Source organism: Myotis lucifugus, unplaced genomic scaffold, assembly GCF_000147115.1.
Source record: "Myotis lucifugus unplaced genomic scaffold, Myoluc2.0 scaffold_29, whole genome shotgun sequence".
In the NCBI taxonomy this organism is placed as follows: domain Eukaryota; kingdom Metazoa; phylum Chordata; class Mammalia; order Chiroptera; family Vespertilionidae; genus Myotis; species Myotis lucifugus.
Window position 1 is genome coordinate 5,689,612 of NW_005871077.1, and position 21,547 is coordinate 5,711,158.

At 40.1% G+C, this 21,547-nt stretch overlaps 1 protein-coding gene across 1 annotated transcript in view; it reads right to left on the reverse strand.

Moving 5' to 3' along the window:
* The window catches only part of NRP1 (neuropilin 1), a 179,006-nt gene that overhangs the window by 68,471 nt on the left and 88,988 nt on the right, over positions 1 to 21,547 (reverse strand). Inside the window, exon 7 of the mRNA XM_023752176.1 lies at positions 2,499 to 2,736. Coding sequence (XP_023607944.1) covers positions 2,499 to 2,736 — 238 coding nt within the window. The remainder of the gene's footprint in view (positions 1 to 2,498; positions 2,737 to 21,547) is intronic.

The window sequence follows — 21,547 nt, forward strand, 5'->3', positions numbered from 1 at the left end:
ATCAGGCCTGGGGGGAGGGGGGCAAGCCGGCTATTGGTGTGAACTACAGAGGAAACACCTTTTCTGACCGCTCGTTGGTTAAGCTCCCTGTATGCCACTGGTAATATTCTTAGTAACTTGGGTAATAAGAATCCAAAAAGGTGATCTAGGGTTTTTCACCACACTCCTGGCGAAAAAAAACGAAGGTCCACTGCTGGAGGGCTAAGAAATGTCATACCCTGCCCTAGCCGGTTTGGCTCAGTGGATAATGCCTTGGCCTGCCGATGGCAGGGTCTGAGTTCAATTCTGACCAAGGGCATGTACCTAGGTTGCAGGCTCCTCCTTGGCTGGGGCCCAGGTCAGGGCTCATGCAGGAGGCAACTAATCAAAGTGTTGCCCTCACTTTGATGTTTCTCTCTGTCTTTCCCTTTCTCTTCCACATTCTCTAAAAATCAATGGAAACATATCCTCAGGTAAGGATAAAAAAATAATAAAGAAATTATTATTATATGAAAGACACATCTTGAAAATGCCTAAAGAAAGTTGTCATTTTTTCATGGTGAAGGGACTGGAGTCTGTGTTGAAAAAACCTTGCTGGCTGTAGTGACTGGCCGTGGCTGCAGCAGCAGGGTGATGGGGCTGGTGCCTTACCCTGATCAACCCAGTCGCCTCCCACAGAGGGGAGGCCAGACTGCGGCTTAGGCCCTATCCCCAAGGGGAGCAGGGAGCAGACATAAGCCGTCACTAGGACATCCCCTGAGGGCTCCCCGTATGTGAGAGGGGGCAGGCTGGGCTGAGGGACAACACCCCCCCTCAGTGCACGAATTTCGTGCACCAGGCCCCTAGTATGTGTGTGTGTGTGTGTGTGTGTGTGTGTGTGTGTATTAATGATTTCAGAGAGGAAAGGAGAGGGAGAGAAAGATATAAACATCAATGATGGGAGAGAATCATTGACCAGCTGCCTCTTGCATGCCCCCTACTGGGGATCAAACCCGCAACCCGAGCATGTGCCCTTGACCAGAATTGAACCTGGGACCATTCAGTCTGCAGGCTGATGCTCTATCCACTGAGCAAAACGAGCTAGGGTAGCACTCATTTTTTTTTTAAAGAAAGGGCCTGAAGGTCAGAGGTCAGTTCTCCCACTCTCTCTCTCTCTCTTTTTAAAATATGTTTTTATTGATTTCAGAGAAAGAGAGAGAGAGAGAGAGAGAGAGAGAGAGAGAAATATCAATGATGAGAGAGAATCATTGATCAACTGCCACTGGCAAACCTCCCACTGGAATGTGCCCTGACCAGGAATCAAATCTCAACCTCCTGGTTCATGGGTCAACACTCAACCACCGAGTCATACTGGTTGGGCTTTCTGGATTCTCTTGCTTATGGTGTGTCCTTGGCATTAGTGTGTTCCCCACCCCTGACCCCCAATCTATTTGTTTGAAATTAAAGCATGTCTGCAAAAAACTACTCCAAAACAAGAATAAGCCATGAAACTCAGGGTCGAATTTACTTGCTTAACTGCCACGAATGTTGACTATGAGGGTTTTTCTTTCCCAGATGGAGGATTGATTTCGTGTCCTCACCAGCTAGACAGTGGCCTTGAACTTGCCTGACCACAAAACTTTCCTCCCATATAGCAGCTGCATATCTACATCCACTTCAATCTTATCTCCCCTAAACAAGAGTGAGGGCTTTGCAGTTAATCAAAGGGAATTAATAGTTCTCTCACTTCACACCTGGAGGCTTTTCTCAGTTTAGGGCCAGGAGGAAGTCAAGGCCATGAATGCTCCAGAGAGATACAAGGACATGTTAACTGACCTCTTCTCAAATCCAGGATTTCAAGTCACTGTACCTGGATCTTTGCTACTATCCTTATCAATTCTATACATTTTACTCAGCTTCAGCAAGCTTTTACTTTTGGAGAAACAGCAAGTGTGAGTTCTCAGAAATCTTTTGATTGCTAAATCAGAGCTAGCATAACTTTAAGTAAACAGGCAGGCTGAGAAAAAATCACCTCAGTTCCAAATGATTTAGGGTAGAGCTCCCAGGGACAGGGGTTTTCCTCCTTGGTTAAGCAGTGAGGAGGTGGCATGTATGTGATCTTAGGGAACATTATGGACTAACTTGGTTCTATTTACAGTGTATTCTCACAGAAGCAGCCAAACACACTTGCAAATTAGTTTGTGAGCCACAGAGGATAGATGGAAAGGACTTTTCTAAAACCAGTCTGTTACAGAGAGGAAGAATAAATCCATGAAAGAGAATGGAGAAACACAGGGAAAACAAAACAACTCCTATGATTCTAAGAGGACAGTATTCATCTTATGCATAGTCCTTGTCCTTGTGGGATGTATAAAGTGATTCTTGAGTCTGACACTTAATTTGGCTGGTATTGACTTTTCTTGGACACATTCATATAATTTGCTTTTGGCTTCTTGATCTGGGAACATGAGACCCCTTTGGTCAGCTTTAAACCTCTAATTGCTCTTTTCATTTTAAATCAATTAAAAAATTAACCAGACCAGACTGAAAGCTCCCAAACAAGTAAAATTGATCGTCCATTTCAAAGACTAAATTGGTTGAAGGGATGGCAGCCAAACTTACAACAGGCTTGTTTCCTCCTTTTATGGTGATCCAGTCTTCCCCATTGGAGCTAATGTCTATTCTGTAAGTCTTGACGTAGTATTTCTTCTTGGTTTCCTTTGAAATAGCTCCCTGTGTCCCAACAGCAGTGACAAAGCGCAGAAGGCCCAAGTCCACCTGCAAGACAATACACATGAGGTCAGCTGCCCATCCCTGCACTGCCATCACCTGGAGCATCTTCCCCTGTGGGCTCCACAGTGTAGTTTCTACCAACCTGGGATCAATAGACCCTAATTCCTCTGGCATCAACAACCCCCAAAATCCCCCTACCATTCCTCTAACAAAAGGCACAAATGGGAGAAGACAGCAATTGCTCTAGGTAGGCAATTGCCAGGAAAGACCTTTCTCATTGCTGCAACCATGATTGTTTAATCCCTGGTGCAAAAGACAAAACAGGGTTCAATATCATGTTGCTGTATTTTCTGAGAGTTTAAAAACCTTTTCCAAACAACATATCAATATATGCCATTTTACAAATAGAAAATCAAGGCAAACAAGATAATCTCACATATTGGAGACTTGAGAGGCCTGGACTAGAACTCAAGTCTAACATGGTCCTATTTTCCATCACTATTTAGCATTCTACCTCCTTCAAATAGAATGCAGATCAGAACAATACTGACTTTGAAAGCACTGTGAGTGTTGTGGTTAGGGAAATGGGCCCTAGATTTGTAATCTGGAATGGAGTAGAGATGAGGAGTGCAGAGTAAGGATTTTTGATTCTTAGATTTGAATTTCAGATAAACAACAAATATTTTTAATATAAATATGTCCCATGTAATATTTGGGACATACTACAACTAGGTCATGGCTTACTTGAAATACAAATTTAACTGGGTGTTATCTGGGAACGCTAAATCTAACTAAATTCCAGACAAATAATCAGGTGATTTTAAGTTGCTGTAAAAACTCTCTGATTTCCTAATGTTGCAATCTGAAAGTTAATGGGTACTCTGGACAATGGTTGCACTAAACAGTTTCAAATACTCTAAGGACACTTAATGTTTTACTCACTATCCATTGAGTCATGTTCAATGCCACATCCACTTTCAAGCTGAAGGGCCCTTCAGATCTTGATGTCCAAAGGTGCATGAAGCAGAGCTATTTAAATAAACTCTTCCTGTCAAACTTACAAATGGCTCTTCAGTTTGGAAATGATTAAACATTCCAAGAGTGCATAGGCAGATTTGAAATAACTCTAGAACTTTATTCTCTGACTGCCATATTCCTGCTTTTCAAATTTTTTTTTTTAGGATACAATTTAGTTGCCAGGTAGAAAAGAAGTTAACTAGAAGAATCCTAAGTATTAATAACAGCTGACTTAAAGGAAGGAGCAATTGATTGGAATTTAGGTACCCAACACAGGAAGCATCCAAGGTCTCAGATAGAAAGGCCCCAAAGGCATATGCATGATCTGTCATAAAAAAAGTTTTCTTTTTTCAATGACAATGAAACGCATTAGCAACCTCCCCATGTAATTGCATAAAACTTCCTGCTGTGCTATAAAGCTGCAGATTCTCTTATTTACCACACTGGGATACTTGACATTTCATTTAATTTTTCTTTCTAACATTACTGCCACCGGGTTTAGTACGGATGAGTGACAACCTCACAAAATGATTAGAACTGGGACTCATTAAAATTAAAATCAGAAGGTACCCAGAACTCTGATAAAACAGCCTCCCCTGCACTATGAGAACTCTCACTGCCAATGTTGGGGAAGTACTTTCTCCCTTAGTATCTATGGGGAATGCCCTAACAGAGACCTTCCCATACCTGATGATTGGAAGGAGATAGCCTTCTGTCTCAGAAGCATCACTGCTCACTCTGCTGGTGTCTGTGTCAGGAGACTCAGAAGGACTTCAAGTCTGTAAGTACACCTTTCTTATGGGTGAGGCCTACTCAGTTAATAATGACATTTTCCTTGATCTATCTTTTTAGTCTCACCTGCTGTATCTATCTTCCAGACCCTTTAAAATATTTGTTATTCTGAACACTAGAGAAGCCTTTTCTGCCTGCATGCCTCAATGTGTAAATTTCTCTTGATTTAATCATTTCCTCTTTTTTTTATACTAGTGACTTTTATTTTACTTTCTGGTCTGGTAGGCAGAGTAAGTCACTTGTCACCCTAGAATATTAAGTGTGTAGTTAATGTCGCCACCGCCAAATCCATCCAGTTGTGTTTTTGCTCTATCTCCATCAAGACTTTTATGATTTCTTTTAGGGAGTATCTGTGTTTCTATATATAAAAGTAATAGATGCCTATTGAAAATTCATAAGATGCAGAAAAGGTTAGAGAAGAAAATAAAATCTCCATAAGACCACCATTAGGAAATAACCACTAATAGCCTCCCAGAGTTTTTTCTTATTCTAAATGTATGTGAATATGGTGTGCGTGTTTTGTTATTATAAAAATGTGGTCATATTACTTCTATGTTTGATGAGCTTCTTTTTGTTTAGTTCTACGGCTATTTTTCCAAGTCAAGATATTTTTCTACCACATCATTTTCAATGGCTTTATGATATTCCATGGTAAGGTTGTAGCATAATCTATTTAATCAGCATGCTACCTGTGAACACTGTTATTCAACCTAATGGACATTCATTCAGTGGACACTTAATACTACTCATCTGCTAAGTTCTGCATTAAGTGGTGAGGATATCAAGAGCAGTAAGAGTGTGGGAAGCACAAACACATGACTACAGAATGGGGCAATGTGCAGAAAGTGTGATGCAGCACAGAGGAAGGAATAAGCGGTTTGCCAGAGAATTGGAGCTGAAGGACTATAGACATTTCACAGATGACTATGATGTCTATTATATGAAAAATACACCATAGAAGCATGCAAGTGGACACAAAGGGAAAAAGTGTTCCAGGGAGAAGGAGGAGCAGGAAGTGCAGAGGCAAGGAGAAGGAAATGAATGAATTAAATGATAGACACTAAACAACCTACCACTGTGGTAGGCAGTTAAACAGACATGAGCATAGCTAGGACAATGAGCCAGGTACAGAAGGTCACCAGGGCAGAAAGCCCCAGGTGCCTAGCAAAAGACAATTGTAAGGTGAGACCTCACCCACAGGGTGACCTTTCAACCCCTAGCATATCCATGGACATGAAGTTTGGACCCCTGACCTTTCCTCCCTAGAGATATCTAGGCCTCAGTTATATTTCAGCTCCAGACCCAGAAAAGCAACAAAATCAGACCAGTGACCCCAAGACTGACCTCAGGACCAGCTGCATTGAATAATGATCTCCTGCCCTGTCACCAACCAATCAATCAGTGGAGACTACAATCTTGAAAGGACACACCTGGAAAGCTGCTGAATTTTCTGTTAAGATTTTCCCATGGGACTTCCCCTAAAATCTCCACCCTTAAACCCTTAGGACATGGATCCAGTGCACTCTCCCTCGTAGAAACATGTTCAAGCCTTTTGCTTCCCTTTCCCTAGACCTCCTGCCCCAAATTCCATATTACTATTGTCTTCCTCACTCCCAAGCTCTAAGGGTCTTTCCTTTACCTCTATAACTTGTTTCCTAAGCCTATTTCTTCTATGAATTACTTCTTCCACCTCTATGACTTTATAAATAAATGTTCTCTTATGGTTGAAGTCTTGGCTCTAATTCTTCCCTACCCAGAACTCAAGTACCGAGGTTGCTGAACCCAGGTCCAGTCTGACCCCATGCATCTAACACCTGGTGCCATTTCTGCCCATCTACAACACCAGGTTTCCCTACCTCTATAGACATTTGTCAAGAAATATATTGATCTCTGGTCATCTTAAAGCCAAAATAATCAATTGTCATGAAAACCATTCAAAATCAGCCATGACCATCCTCTTGGTGATTTAGCTTTCTGAATTATGATGAACTCTTAGCAACCTCACATTCTAATAGATAAGATTGATGATTCAAGAAAGGCAGCTGGAAAGACAAAGATATAACCCAGAGAAGTTCTAAATATAGCCACCACTCTGGGTTTGAGAGTTCATTGTCCTAACAATAGTTCCTTTCTTTCCATAAAAATTCACACAGACAATAACCATAATTAAATAACCTGCTTTTCTTTAATCCAATCAGCTGTGGTCCAATCACTATTTTCTTATTTTAAAAAATATCATTATTTCACAGCTGCCTTATTTTTCATTAGAAGATGGATTTTATTTCACATCTGAGTTTACTCTACTTATGTTTAATATTAAGGGTGCTGGTGAGGGGATGTGAAGATGGGAGGGGGTATGTACACAGCTGAACATCAAATACATTCGCTGAAATTGTTGAATGTGTCACTCCCTGTGTGTGACAAACATCTGGTACTTATATGATGGTATGTAAATTATTTTATAGAAATTCATCAAAATCCTTTTTAAAAAAATATATATTTCTATTGATTTCAGAGAGGGAGAAATAGAGATAGAAACATCAATGATGAGAGAGACTCATCGATCAGCTGCATCCTGCACACCCCATACTGGGGATTGAGCCCACAACTTGGGCATATGCCCTGACCAGGAATCAAACTGTGACCTCTTAGTTCATAGGTCAATGCTCAACCACTGAGCCATGATAGCTAGGCTCAAAATCCTTTTGAGTTCTAGTGGCCACCCTTTGAGTTAGCTTATGTAGCATCATCATCAGAAGTGACTCAATCTGGCATCTTATTTCCAACTAGTGGCCCGGTGCATGAAATTTATGCATGGGTTGGGGGTTGTCCCTCAGCCCAGCCTGCACCCTCTCCAATCTGGGGCCCCTCAGGGGATGTCCACAGGGATTGGGCCTAAACCGGCAGTCGGGCATCCCTCTCGCAATCCGGGACTACTGGCTCCTAACTGCTCACCTGCCTGCCTGCCTGATCGCCCCTAACCACTCTACCTGCTGGCCTGCTCGCCCTCAACTCACCCCCCGCCCCAGCCGGCCTTCTCGCCCCCAACTGCCTCCCCACTAAGCCTGATCGCCCCCAACTGCCCTCCCCTTCTGGCCTGATCACCCCCAACTGCCTCTGTCTCAGCCCCGCCACCATGGCTTTGTCTGGAAGGTCTCCCAGTCTAAATAGCATATTACCCTTTTATTAGTATAGATATAAATATAAAATTCCAATACTTCTCGTAGAATCTCTAACCACATCTTACTTTCACCGTGGTCCACACACAAATGAAGATATTGCTAGACAACAAATACAGAAGAGAAAGACCCAACTTTTATTTGGGGGGAGTGCACTAATAAAAGAAAACAGCTGTCTGCATTCACTTCTGGGGGCAGGAGATGGTGTCCCAGCAGCTTCTTGGAGTGAGGGGCCCCAAGGTATGGGTTCTAAACACGTTTCTGACTCACTCTTTGTTGTAAAATATCTACAGGTATAGTCCACATGTGCTTTATGGCCATGGTATTGTCTTAGTAATGACAGGAAACACATTCCCCAGATAAAGAGAAGCCAGGAGAGGCACACATTTTACTGGAAACCACTTGAGGACAAAGAACTCATTTCAGGGGGGAATCGAAGATGGCGGCATAGGTAAACACCGGAGACTGCCGCCGTAAACAACCACTTCAAAAATACAACTAAAAGTCGGAACGGACATCAACCAGAACCACAGGAAGGCTGGCTGAGGAGAGACTCTTCAACTAGAAGCAAAAACAACAGCATTCCGACACACAGAGGAGGCGCAGTGTGGAAAATTTAAAGGTACGGTGGTGAGGTGGTGCGCGCGCAAAGCGGGCTGGTGGCTGAGGGCGCGGTTGTCGTTTTCACTCAGGAGTGAGTCTCAGACTCTGGGCTACAGATCCGGGCGAGTCTCTAGGGACCCAGACTCAAACGGGAGAAGCGGGACTGTCTGGCTACGGCCCCTCCGAGGTTTGCAGCGGTTGCCGGGACAGAGAGGCAGAGCCCCTGGGGACGGACTGAGAGCGGCCATAACTGCTCCCTCCCCCCGCCCTGTGGATCCCGCCCCGCCCAAGCCCTGCGCACAGCCATTTGCCGATCGCCTCAGGCAAGGGCTGGACTAGCGCCTCCCCAGAAGACAGACGCTTTCCAAACAGCTGATTCCTACAGCCAGTCGTCCTGGTGGTCAAATCCCTCTAGTGTTAACTACAACAATTAAGGCTTGGCTAGAACAAGACTGCGCACAGAGACCACAAGGGGGTGCACCAAGAAAGCATAAAAGATGCGGAGACAAAAAAACATGACAGAAATGGAGGATATGGAGCTAAGAATCGCAATTTTGAGGGCTTGCCATAAATTTGTGCAGAGCCTCACGAAAACTAATGAGACCCTCGATGCTACGATAAAGAAATTAGAAAGTAAGCATACACGGACTGAAATAAAGAATATTATACCCAATAGCAGACCAGAGGAGCACAAGAATCAAACCAAAGATTCGACAAAAAACACCCAATTGGAAAAGCAAAATGAAAAAAGAATCCGAAAGTGTGAAGATAGTGTAAGGAGCCTCTGGGACAGCTTTAAGCGGACTAATATCAGAATTATTGGAGTGCCAGAAGATGAGAGACAGCAAGATATTGAAAACCTATTTCAAGAAATAATGACAGAAAACTTCCCCCATCTGGAGAAAGAAATGGACTTACAGGTCCAAGAAGCGCAGAGAACCCCAAACAAAAGGAATCCAAAGAGGACCACACCAAGACACATCATCATTAAAATGCCAAGAGCAAAAGACAAAGAGAAAATCTTAAAAGCAGCAAGAGAAAGAGGCTCAATTACCTACAAGGGAATACCCATACGACTGTCAGCTGATTTCTCAACAGAAACTTTGCAGGCCAGAAGGGAATGGCAAGAAATATTCAAAGTGATGAATACCAAGAACCTACAACCAAGATTACTTTATCCAGCAAAGCTATCATTCAGAATTGAAGGTCAGATAAAGAGCTTCACAGATAAGGCAAAGCTAAAGGAGTTCATCACCGCCAAACCAGTATTAGATGAAATGCTGAAAGGTATCCTTTAAGAAGAGGAAGAAGAAGAAAAAGGTAAAGATACAAATTATGAACAACAAACATGCATCTATCAACAAATGAATCTAAGAATCAAGTGAATAAATAACCTGATGTACAGAATGAACTGGTGATTATAATAGAATCAGGGACATAGAAAGGGAATAGACTGACTATTCTTGGGGGGAAAAGGGGTGTGGGAGATGCGGGAAGTGACTGGACAAAAATCATGCACCTATGGATGAACACAGTGGGTGGGGAGTGAGGGTGGAGGGTGGGGTGGGAGCTGGAAGGAGGGGAGTTATGGGGGGAAAAAAGAGGAACAAATGTAATAATCTGAACAATAAAGATTTAAAAAAAAAAAGAAAAAAAAAGAACTCATTTCAGCATTATGTAGTAAATCACGTAGCAAACCTTTGCAAACTGTTGGTTAAACACCAGCATGCAGCTTCTGAGCCATGAAATGAATATCCTTGCTTCCTATAATAATAATAATATATAACCAGCTATTGGTAATGTCATAATGTAGAAAGCCTAGCCTAATTTCTAAAATGAAAATCTGTCTTGCTCAATAAAATACTTCCCATTGATCTAGATTGGCAAGGGAGTGTTTACCAGCTTTTAACATTCCCAAGGCAGGTCAATGCAAAAGCCTGAAAAAATAAAGAACAAAGAATTAAAGTCTGATTTAAAAACAGGAAGAGCACTTGTCGGTGGGGAGTGTGTGTCAGATTTTTTTAGAGCATCTCTGATGACTCAAAGAGCTGTTTAATTAATCACTAGACTCTACAAGCTAAAGAAAATATTTTTGAGCAATTGCTCATTTCCTTAGATAACACATGTATAGAGCCTGAGCATTTAAACATCAGTGCTGTTATAGGGTCTGTGGTCTTAATTCACAGTACCTGATCATTATGTTACTTAGATGTTGAACTTCTTTTCTTCAATTTTATTTTTCACTTATAGTTTACATTCAATATTATTTTGTAGGCATTTTGATCTTAAACTTTTTATAGTTACCAATCAAAATATACCCACTTTATATTCAGTGACATAATTATCTTTTTATGTATTTTTTTCACCATTACTGTATTACATAGAAAAATACTGATGGCTAAAACTACTCTTATTAATAGAAAATTCATGAAGCAACATTTCTGTGTCAGGCATTTTATTAAGGGCTAAATTTACATACACTATCTCTTTCAATTCTCACAATAATCATACAGGGAAGGTTTTATGGATAAGCAATTGAGGAAGAAAGCGATGTGTATACCTCTCTTAGTCACAGACTTATCAGGACTTACCCCAGATCAGATTTGTGGGTAGGCCTCTACAACCCATGCTGTTCCCCAATTCATATTGCAAAAACCATAATTATAGAAAAATAATTTAGGATTTCTTAGTAATTAATAATTAAATATTATAGTTACCCTATGTGGAAATTAAATATTTTGCATAATTATACAGAATATGAAACCATTTATGATTACTTTGGTTATTTGTTTAAAATTTACACGGCTACTGGAAAGCAAAACTTTACAAATGATTCAGTTATGCTATAGAAAAACAAGATGGTAATGATAAAGCATATTTAGCAAAAGACAGTGAGGAAACATTTACAATTCTGATAAATAAAATATTCAAGTACAAAAAAAAGTGCAATGTAGAAAGAACATCACTCATTTTCTTTTCTAGTCTTAATTGCCTGATTTAATATATTTTTCCATATTTCAATGAAAGAAAAGCATTTTCCTGGGTGGAAACAAACTCCTGGTTGCAACACAGCCTATGCTGATAGTAAAACAATCCCAAGTGAATGAACAGATGAATTTTCCTAGCATCTAGATGTGAGCCAACCATCCAGAATAACATCAGATAAGGTTGTAACAAATGCAGTTGAAAGGCTGGCTTCCCTGACTGCCACTGTACTTATAGCAAAAGAACCACAAGGAAAGGGGCAAGAAAAATGAAGTCCCCAAATGAGGGCTGACCTTTGTCTTTTGGCTAATAAATGGAGATGCTGTTTGTGTGGGCTTAGCTGTGTCTGGATGTATAGCACATTTTCTCACTCTCATGTTATTTATTTATTTTCTTGCATAAATCAGAAGCAACTAATTAAAAAAGAAATATTTAATTCTGATATGTTCTTCGAACGTGAGTTCCATCTGGTTCTGTTTGAAAAGCAAAATCTGCTGTAGTCGTTAAAATTGGTAGGTGGCATTGGTAGAAAGAAACAAAAGGGACTTCTATATAGCAGGTTAATACTACAGCATTTCAACTAGAGACATTTCCAGAATCTAAGCTACTCAATCACTCCAATATAGAAACCATAAAGATCGAAAGTGAAGGAGAACGCTGCTCTAGGGTGGAGACACCATCTCTGGTCTCCATTGGCTTGGTGTGACACACACAGAATTAGGCTTGAGAACAGTGCATGGAGCTGTGATATCCCCTGAAAATGCTCAGCTTAATTTATGAAATATATTTAAGATAAACGTGAGCAGAGTGCCTTCACATATTCTATGCAAAACCGAGGGTTTTTTCCTTCCATATTCTCTAGATCAGATATGATTGTGCTAAGAAAAATTAGATAAATATTCCATTTCAATTCCTCTCTTATAAGAAACTTGTAAAATCTAGACCTCAAGACACACAATATTCTGATAACAAAAGGGGAGAAAATGAAATTGTATTGGAATTCCTATAAACTCTGGGATACAGGAAATCAGTATCTCGGGCAATTTAAAAGTGCTATGTGGAGTTAAAGGGAAAGGCTGATTAAATCCCTGTGCTTTAGAAGATATTGTTTTACATCTTTAAAATATACACTGAACTGTGAATTCATTTTTTTTCTGTAAAATGAAGTCTTTTGCTTCAATACCACATTAATGTGCAGATGGGTACCTCAGAACCTTTAATAGCTTGGTCAAGAAGATGACATTTAAATGGGCCCCTCTTCCAATTAGAATATTCAGGAGCTATTGCTGGGCATTAAAAGACTCAGGGCTTAAAACTTTTTTTTTCTTTTTAATCCTCACCAGAGGGTATTTTTTCCATTAATTTTTAGAGAGAGTGAAAGAAATGGGGACAGAGAGAGAGAAACATCTATGTGAGAGAGACACATCGATTGGTTGCCTCCTGCACATGCCCTGACCAGGGCTAGGGATGGAGCCTACAACTGAGGTACGTGCTTTGACCAGAATCAAACCTGAGACCCTTCAGTCTGTGGGCCGATGCTCTGACCATTGAGCTAACCAGCCAGGGCAGGGACTCAATACTTCTATTTAACATTTTTTGAATTCTTATTTCTAAGGTGCATTGCATTTAAAACCTGAGCCTAATTCTTTGATCTGGAAAGAGAACAAGTACTCAGAACAGACCAAACTTAATCCCTAGAACCTTGGTTAAGAATTTAACTTAAAAACCCTATAGTAAATATTGCTTAATTGGAAGTTCTTAAGAGAGAAAAATAAGTATGCTACACTTTTAAAAGAATTTGTAACCACCTTAAATATAATAGATCTCCTCATCAAATGCCTCATAGGAAAGAGTTAGCATGTGCTTTTGTGAGATGGGTTTTCTCAGCAAAGACTTAGTGAGCTTCTCCTCCACGGAGGGTATAGGCTGGCACAGGCTGGCTTGCCATAGCTCTTGCTTCCATCCATTACTTGTTTATGCACAATACCCATGAAAACTAGAAAAGTGTTCTCTGTGTCTAGGACCTAAAGGTTAGGAATTGTATGGAGTATGTGGGCATGTGCAAGCTGATCGTGTTAGTGATAGTGTCCCAGTTGACTGTAGGGATGTGATTCCAGACATCTTATAAAAGCAAGCAGATGTGTATACAGATCTCTGGCTCCTGACTTTTATCTCTGGCAAAACAAAGAGGGTCTAGTAATAGAAGAATGGATAAAGAGGGTCCAATAATAGAAGAATAGATAAAGAGGGTCCAATAATAGAAGAATGGATGGTCTGGATTACAACCACTTTAAACCTAATAGCAGAATGTATTATCTCTGCACATAATTTCAGTAGGACAGTAATACATACATAAAGCATTTATTATCATTGTTGTAGTTATTAAAAATATTTGGGGGCAAACTGTAAACTAATATACTGAGTCAGGGTGCATTCTCACACTGATGTGTCTTAAAGTCCATATGTTGCTTCACAAATTGTAGGTGCTTAAACTGAGAGTGTGAAATTAAACTGGAGGATGGTAAGTGTTTAGATAAAAACATTTAATCTATTAAATTCAACACACATTTACTGTATGCCAGCCTCTGGCAGCAAGTAGGCCTATGCGAAATAATGATAATACGAGACTGAAAGTAAAAAGTGCCACCATGCCAATAAGTGAGGCATTTTGGGATTCAGAAGAAGGAACAACTACTTGTGGAAAGGAAAGGAAAGGCTCTATGGAAGAGATCATTTGAATAATTCAAACTGGATGTCATAGGATAAGATAAGACTTTGCTGGGGAAAGGACCAGGGTTGATGAACTAAAGGCAGATGGAACAAGGAAAAAAAACCACCCAACACAACTGCCTACATTTCAAAAGTAAGTGATATGACAAATAGTTTCCTTCTAATATCTATTGGTAGAATTCCCTTAGAGAGCAAGGATAAGTGTCCTCTGCACCCCCACCTGCCAGAGGCTAAAGCCAGCAGCAGTTAACATATTAATGCAAAAAGAATCATTGGAAGGCCAATGGACTTTGATATTCAGTAGGGCTGAAAATCAGCATAATATTGCCCTGCTGTGGGCTCAATGGCTCAAGACAATTCCCTAACCTGATAATTCTTTTACTGTTTACCAAACTTTACCTTTGATATGCCTGTCTGCATTGCCAAAGGGCAAATGTGTATTCAAGTAAATAAAAGTGGACTGGCCAGAGGTCAATGTGCTCTTCACAAAAGAGGCTCCACCTGGCTCCCAATGCCTTCTAAATTCATATTTCTTGTAGAGCATTTTCATTTGTGCATCAGCCCCTCCTTCAGATTCTGAACCCCAGCTGTGCAGGTCGAGGCACCCACCCCCAACACACATCATCCTTTATGTGGGCCTTCATGTGGTCCACAAATCCAGTCCAGGAACTGCTTGGTTAGTGACAGAGACAATGGAATCACACTCTTAATTAAACTTGAAGCTCATGACTCTGCACTGCACTGCTGAGGTAATTCTGCTGAACCGTGTGCTTTTGCTGACTCTGGAATCAAGCTTTCCTGGGAATGAGACCTAAACCTCATTCTGCACTAGTCTGAGACTTCTCTCTTGAACCTAATGTCACACTCTACAGTCCCATCCCAAGTTTATATCCTCATTTTAAAAAATTTTCAGTGAAATGGCATAAAAACTGGGTGATGTTTTCTTTAGGAATTCACACTGCTGTTGAAATCATACCATTTGCTCCTCAAACATTTAATGAGAGGTCAATGGGTTTAGAACATGAGCTTAGAATGGTGGGTATTTTTGTTTCTAATATCCATTGCACTGTGAAGGGAAGTTGGTGATTGGCAATTATCTATACTAATAAAAGAGAAACCTGCAAATTGGTGTCGCTCCGCTATGCCTACCAGCCAATCAGAGCGACTATACAAATTAACCCAACAAAGATGGCAGTTAATTTGCATACACAGGCGTGGTGCGAAGACTGAAGGCTCTGGCCTCAGTGAAGACTGAAGACTGAAGAGGCTTGGCTTCTCCTCTGTGGCTGCAGCGGAAAAGCCAAGCCAAAGGCCTGGGTCCCGGATGCCAGAGGAAAACCGGTGCCAGCAGCCAGGGGAAGGAAGGCCTATTGCACGAATCTTCGTGCAGTGGGCTTCTAGTTCATTTATAACACAAAAAGTGCCAGATACTTGGGTGAAAGAAAGCGAAGGTACCAGATCCCTGCCCTCAAGTAAGTGAAGGAATAAGTCAAGTCAACAATAAATCTCAGTACAGACTGCATAAAAATACTCTGTGAATTCTAGGATTACAGGGGGATATTGGGGTGATGTAGACTGCATGTGATGACAAAAAAGCAAAATCCCCAGGACTACCTCTGAACCTTTGACACTAAAAAGTGACCTGGACAATGTTAAACAAGTTAATTTAGCCACTCCAAGCTTTAGGCTCCTCCACTCTCCAACAAAATACCAATGCTTAACCGATTTGTTACTTCTCACGGTTATTATGATGATTATAATGAGGCATTTGTATACAAATTCACTATAAGAATGTGACCCTAATATTTTTTCCCTTAGTCATTTTGGGTAATTGGTGTGTGTGTGTGTGTGTGTGTGTGTGTGTGCATGCGTGCATGCCTATGTGTGTGCATGTGTGTGTGTTTCTGTCTGTAGTTCCTAGATTACAATTCCTTTGGAAGAGAGACAGAGTCTTTTTTTAATTTTCAATTCACCTAGCCCCACATACTAGTCTATAATTCTTAGCAGATGCTCAATGTTTGTTGCATTTAAATTTAATACTGGGTCAGTCCAGCATTGCTGGCAAGAGCTAAAACTTCTTTCTTCTGAACAAAAGCCAAATACCCATCATTAAAGTCGATGTTAAAGTATTTGGACAAATAACATAGTCTAATGCTAGGAATGTAATTATTCTTATCTTAGTGTTTATAACTGCAAATATTATAACTACTCATAAAATTCCCAGTCCTTTGAAACGTTCATTGCTTAGAGCTCAAGTCAGCAAAATGATGAGCTTCACTGGCTAAGTCTATGCCATGTGAAACACTTTTTTATTTCTCAAATGACCTCTTATTAACTTAATAAGTGTACCTCCTCCCAGAAGTCACCCCAAAGGGTAGCAGGGATTAAATCATTTTTCACTATACATCATACTTTTAAATATCTCACTCAAACCTCTTTCAACCTTTTTATTTTAAAGCTAAATAACTTGCAAGTGTGATGTCCGTCCTCAGGGTGTTTATGTATTGGATGTTTACATATCTGGTATCTTAGTCTGTTTCCATACCCTTCCTGTACTTCTGAAAAAAGCTGCAACATCAAAATTTCATTGTGTAACTACAGATTTCCATGGTCTTCCTTAATTCACATGTGATCTCTATTAGATGTTGGAATGGTAGCTTTGTGAGGCTAGGAAATGAATGCAGATTTCAGTCCCTTTGCGATCTTTGTGCTTCTCTGTCTCCTGGTCTCTGAGAAGGAGCCTCACAAGGCGCCCTGGAGCTAGCTCTGCACTGAGAGGCAGTGACCTCAGCTATGGACACACATATTTCCAGTCTATCAGCAGTTTAAAGAGGTTTTCATACTGAAAAGACCAAGAACATATTAAAAAGCATTTCAGGTACGGTACATTTCTGTTGCAAAAGTTGTGGTTCTATGCTACCCCATAAAGTTTTATCTGTATTATTAGGGAGATTCCTAAATGATTCAAAATAAACACAGATGTGTACTCAAACAGGATTTGTCTATTCCAGCACAAAGAAAATTATTTGTTTATTATTAGCTTTGCAGTAAGTCATGCCTTTAATTTTCCTTCTTTTTCTAAAAACTTAGTTTCAAAAACAAACACAAGGATGAATTTCTGTAAACTGAAGACTTGCAGATGGGGTGATGGTCTCAAAGAGTCTCTTGGACTATAAACTCTGACAGCATCCTTCACACCGATTTTCCATGTAGTATTTCTCAATGATCTAGGTGGGCCTCTCATGGTAATGAGAGTTTCATGGGCTAGTGGAGAGTCTGGAAGTACAGGTGTCCAAGAAAACTCTTCTACGTGGGGCAAAAAAAGCCTGCAAGGAGCTGATGGGATTACTGAGATTAAAGTTATAATCTAACTTTAGGTTATAACTCACCTAAGGTTATAAAGACTGCTGTCCAGGAGACAGAATGGAGAAAAAAAACAGGCTACCTTGGTACAGCTGCTCATCAGAAATTGTATGTAAACAGTCTCTGAAGGGATGCCAATCATTGCTGAGAACAGATGAAATAAACTTCGAGATTTAATATTTGGTCAACTGCATTTTGCTTGTTGGAAGCTAACCTATTCAACCAGAAAGTGTATACTGATTCTTTTCAAAGGATCATTTACTTATAAAGGAGACAGAAACAGCCTTGAAATAAAGCATTTGCAAAGTATTACTCTCTAAGAGAATCATCGGTAACTTCAATTCACAACGGATGTTCTATAGTTTTGGACTGAGCAAAGGCCAGCCTGTGGCGGGAGAAGAGCTAGAAAGTTTGGGGACGCCATGGCTGTGGATGAAACATGGAAAAAGGAGGTAAGATATCCTGCAATGGTCAGTGACCCCACGCTGCTCCAAGAAGAAAGAGACAGGCAGGTGCTCTGAGGACATGTTGCTTTGCCATCCAAATGCAGTCAGTGGACAGAACTGCAAATTCTTCTCATGTCTTGAAAAAAGAATCCAGCTACATTAATTTCATGCACTTCAGCCTGGATTGAACAATGGGGAAAATAGATCTGCATGACCACTTTAAACTACAGCAGAACAAGCACAGATGTTACACTGAATACATAGCGTTTTCCGTCCCCAGCACTTCCCAAAGTCCCTAACATAATGGAAGCTATGACTTGCATTTCTCCACTGGAACCATTCTTAACACATGGTTAGACACATCTATTTCAACCACATACTTGGAAGTGATAAGAGGTGAAACGTTTTCCTGGCTAACATGGCACACCTGGATGTGTGGTTTTTTGTTGTTGTTGTTGTTGTTGTTGTTGTTTGGGGGGGGCGAGGTGAGGGAGGAGGTGAGAGTATCCCCAGAAAAAAATAGGGCTAAGGTACATATTTAGGAATGCTGACAGAAGCATTCTTTTCAAACAACCAAAGCAGTAAGCTTTTCAGATAGTAAGAGTCCTATCACATTGTCACTGTAATTTTAGATGCAAAGTTAAGAATGAGAACACAACATTTGGTATGGTTTCAATAAAACTGCCAGTATTTAAAAAGGAATGGGAGTGAACTGATTCTTAATCTTTTAAAATTACTTTAGATAAAAAGATTTTAATTGAGATGAATTTTATATGAAATCCACAAATACTCTAAATGTAGATAAATGAATAAATAGATGTTCATATAAACTCTTCTGGAAAACAGCAAAGTTCTTCAACTAAGGGAACTAAATTATTGTATTATAGAAGTTGATAATTAGAGATAAATTTCAGCATATACAGGTCGAACCCAAAATTAGCTCTTTTCTTTTTTGTTCTACTCCCCCAAAGGTACAGGAATGTCCAGATAGAGATAAGGTAAGATGCTTTCATTTGTCACAATAAATGAAATTCATTTATATATTAATGGTTGATTTAGAGGAAGTGTCATGTTAAATGAACAAATGCATTAACTGATATTTCTTCACATGGTAAATGGTTGCTAAAATAATGAATTCTTGCCATTTTGGTATAGGAGCTTTCTAAATAAATAATAGCATTCTTATAAATGAATGCAGTATTATTTATTTATTTATTTATTTATTTTAATATATTTTATTGATTTTTTACAGAGAGGAAGGGAGAGGGATAGAGAGTTAGAAACATCGATAGATCAGAGAGAAACATTGGTCAGCTGCCTCCTGCACACTCCCCACTGGGGATATGCCCGCAACCAAGGTACATGCCCTTGACCAGAATCTAACCTGGGACCCTTCAGTCCGCAGGCTGACGCTCTATCCAGTGAGCCAAACCGGTTAGGGCAGTGATCGGCAAACTGCAGCTTGAGAGCCACATGCGGCTCTTTGGCCCCTTGAGTGTGGTTCTTCTACAAAATACCACGTGCGGGCGCGCAGGTACAGTTCGATTGAAACTTCGTGGCCCATGCACAGAAGTCGGTATTTTGTGGAAGAGCCACACTCAAGGGGCCAAAGAGCCGCATGTGGCTCGCGAGCCACAGTTTTCCCACCAATGGTAGGGCATGAATGCAGTATTATTTAGAAACATAAGTTAAAGCTACAGAAATAGTATAATGTATGTGCTATAGAATATTTTGATTGACAGTCGCAATGACTAATCTGAATTTTTTAAATAATGTTTTTTTTAAAAAGAAAGTAAAATTCTGCATGTCATATCTTCATTTTTTTAAGATTGAGAACTTAAAGTTATTTTCTCCATCTGAGCTCTTTGTACCTCTTGAAATATCAAAAACATTTTTTTCAGTATTTTACATGATTTGCTAATGTCTTTTCTTTATCATGAGGTATTTCCCCCTGGAAAGTTTATACTTCATTTCCAGATCCTCAATCTGAAGGCTCTGTCAAATTTCTTGGACCTGTATAGCCATTAGCCTGTGCCACCACCTGGATTGTGATCTTAGTCTTTCTCTTCTGAGATGAGCTCTGGCTGTATCAGCTTTAGTCCTAAATAAACATACCAAGTCTTCGCGGTGAAAGACAGCTGTGATGACTTCCTTCATACAGCTGGCTCCCTGGGGCTGCTTCCCCCTGCCCACTTTTTTGAATTAGTATATGGCCTATAACATGCTCAGAATTAAACATTTTTATTCCTAAAGAAAGAAAAAAGAGCAGGTGTTGGCGGGACTTTAAGATGCGAAGTCTGTAATGGTGGGTATGCCCATGCCTTACAGATATTTCCTTCAAAGACTGGAGAGACTTGAAAGATGAATGGTCTAGGCCTCACCTTATCTCCCCTCATGGACTGCACTTCCCAGTCACCAGGATAAAGGAACCAAGGGAAACAGGCTCACCAGTGAAGCTTCTGTGTGAAATTCTCAGACAAGCTTCATGGTGACCTAAACAATTACTTGATCTAAGAAAATCTTTTCAATTATTATTATTTTTTTTGCTATGTGCTGCCTCACATGATTATCAGTAGTATTTAAAATGAATTCCAGCTAACCCTAGCCAGTTTGGCTCAGTGAACAGAGGGTTCCTAGTTCGATTCTGGTCAAAGGCACATTCCCAGGTTGCAAGCTAGATCCCCAGTAGGGGGCATGCAGGAGGCAGCTGATCAATGATTCTCTCTCACCATTGATGTTTCTATCTCTCAGTCCCTCTCCTTTCCTCTCAGAAATCAATTAAAAAAATGAATTCCAGCTATACTCCATAAATTTATATTTTCATGTAGGCAAGCCCAGGATACCACCTGATAAAGTAAATTCATTTTTAATAGAATCACAGAATCTTAAATGTTTGGAAGGACTTCAGAACTATCTGGGCTAATCACCTGTCCCCTGAGGAATTCTCTCTATAGGCCTCTCAGGCTTGCTAAAAGAATGAAGGAGCTTATTTAATTCTTTGCTAAACCCAGAAAATATATAGTTAGAAGTTTAAAGCATTAGTTGTAAGAAAAAGAAAACTTTGGTAAAATCAAGACTTCATTTTTTCTGAAAGAAGGCAATTAGAAGAATGCCATCAATGCATTTTTAACCGCTTGAGGGAGAGCTGGAAAAAAAAACTGCACAAGTCACTTATACAAGTACATAAGTGATTATTCTGACTCATAACATGTAATTAGTCTCAAGTGCTTACTCTGTTCAATAGTTGGAAATATAAAAAGCATGATGCATTTTATTACTATTGGAATTTACAGAGCATTTTTAATTTAATCTACTTTCCTCTATCTGAACATAAAAGGGAATGAAATTTGAAGGCTGGGGGGTGAGATGGAGAAAGGAAGTGTGTGTGTGTGTGTGTGTGTGTGTGTGTGTGTGTGTGTGTTTCAGGTCAGCATCCAAAATTGCTATTTTGATGTAGATAAAAATTGACATTTTGATGTGGGGCTTTCAAATGGTGCATTAAGTGAGGAATATATAAGGGCATGAAATACCAAACATATCTGGGCTTCAGAATTTCCAGGGGGGGGCCTTTTTCACCTTTGGAGAGGTTGCTGTGGATGCTAGAAAAGTTTCAAACCGTGGTTTCTGCCAATCCTGTAGAACAAGCATTTTTTGCTCTGGGGCTTTTAAATTATGATATGAAAGTTATTTAAAGCTTAGGAGTTTGTGTTACATTACATGCTGCATAAATGTAGCCATTGC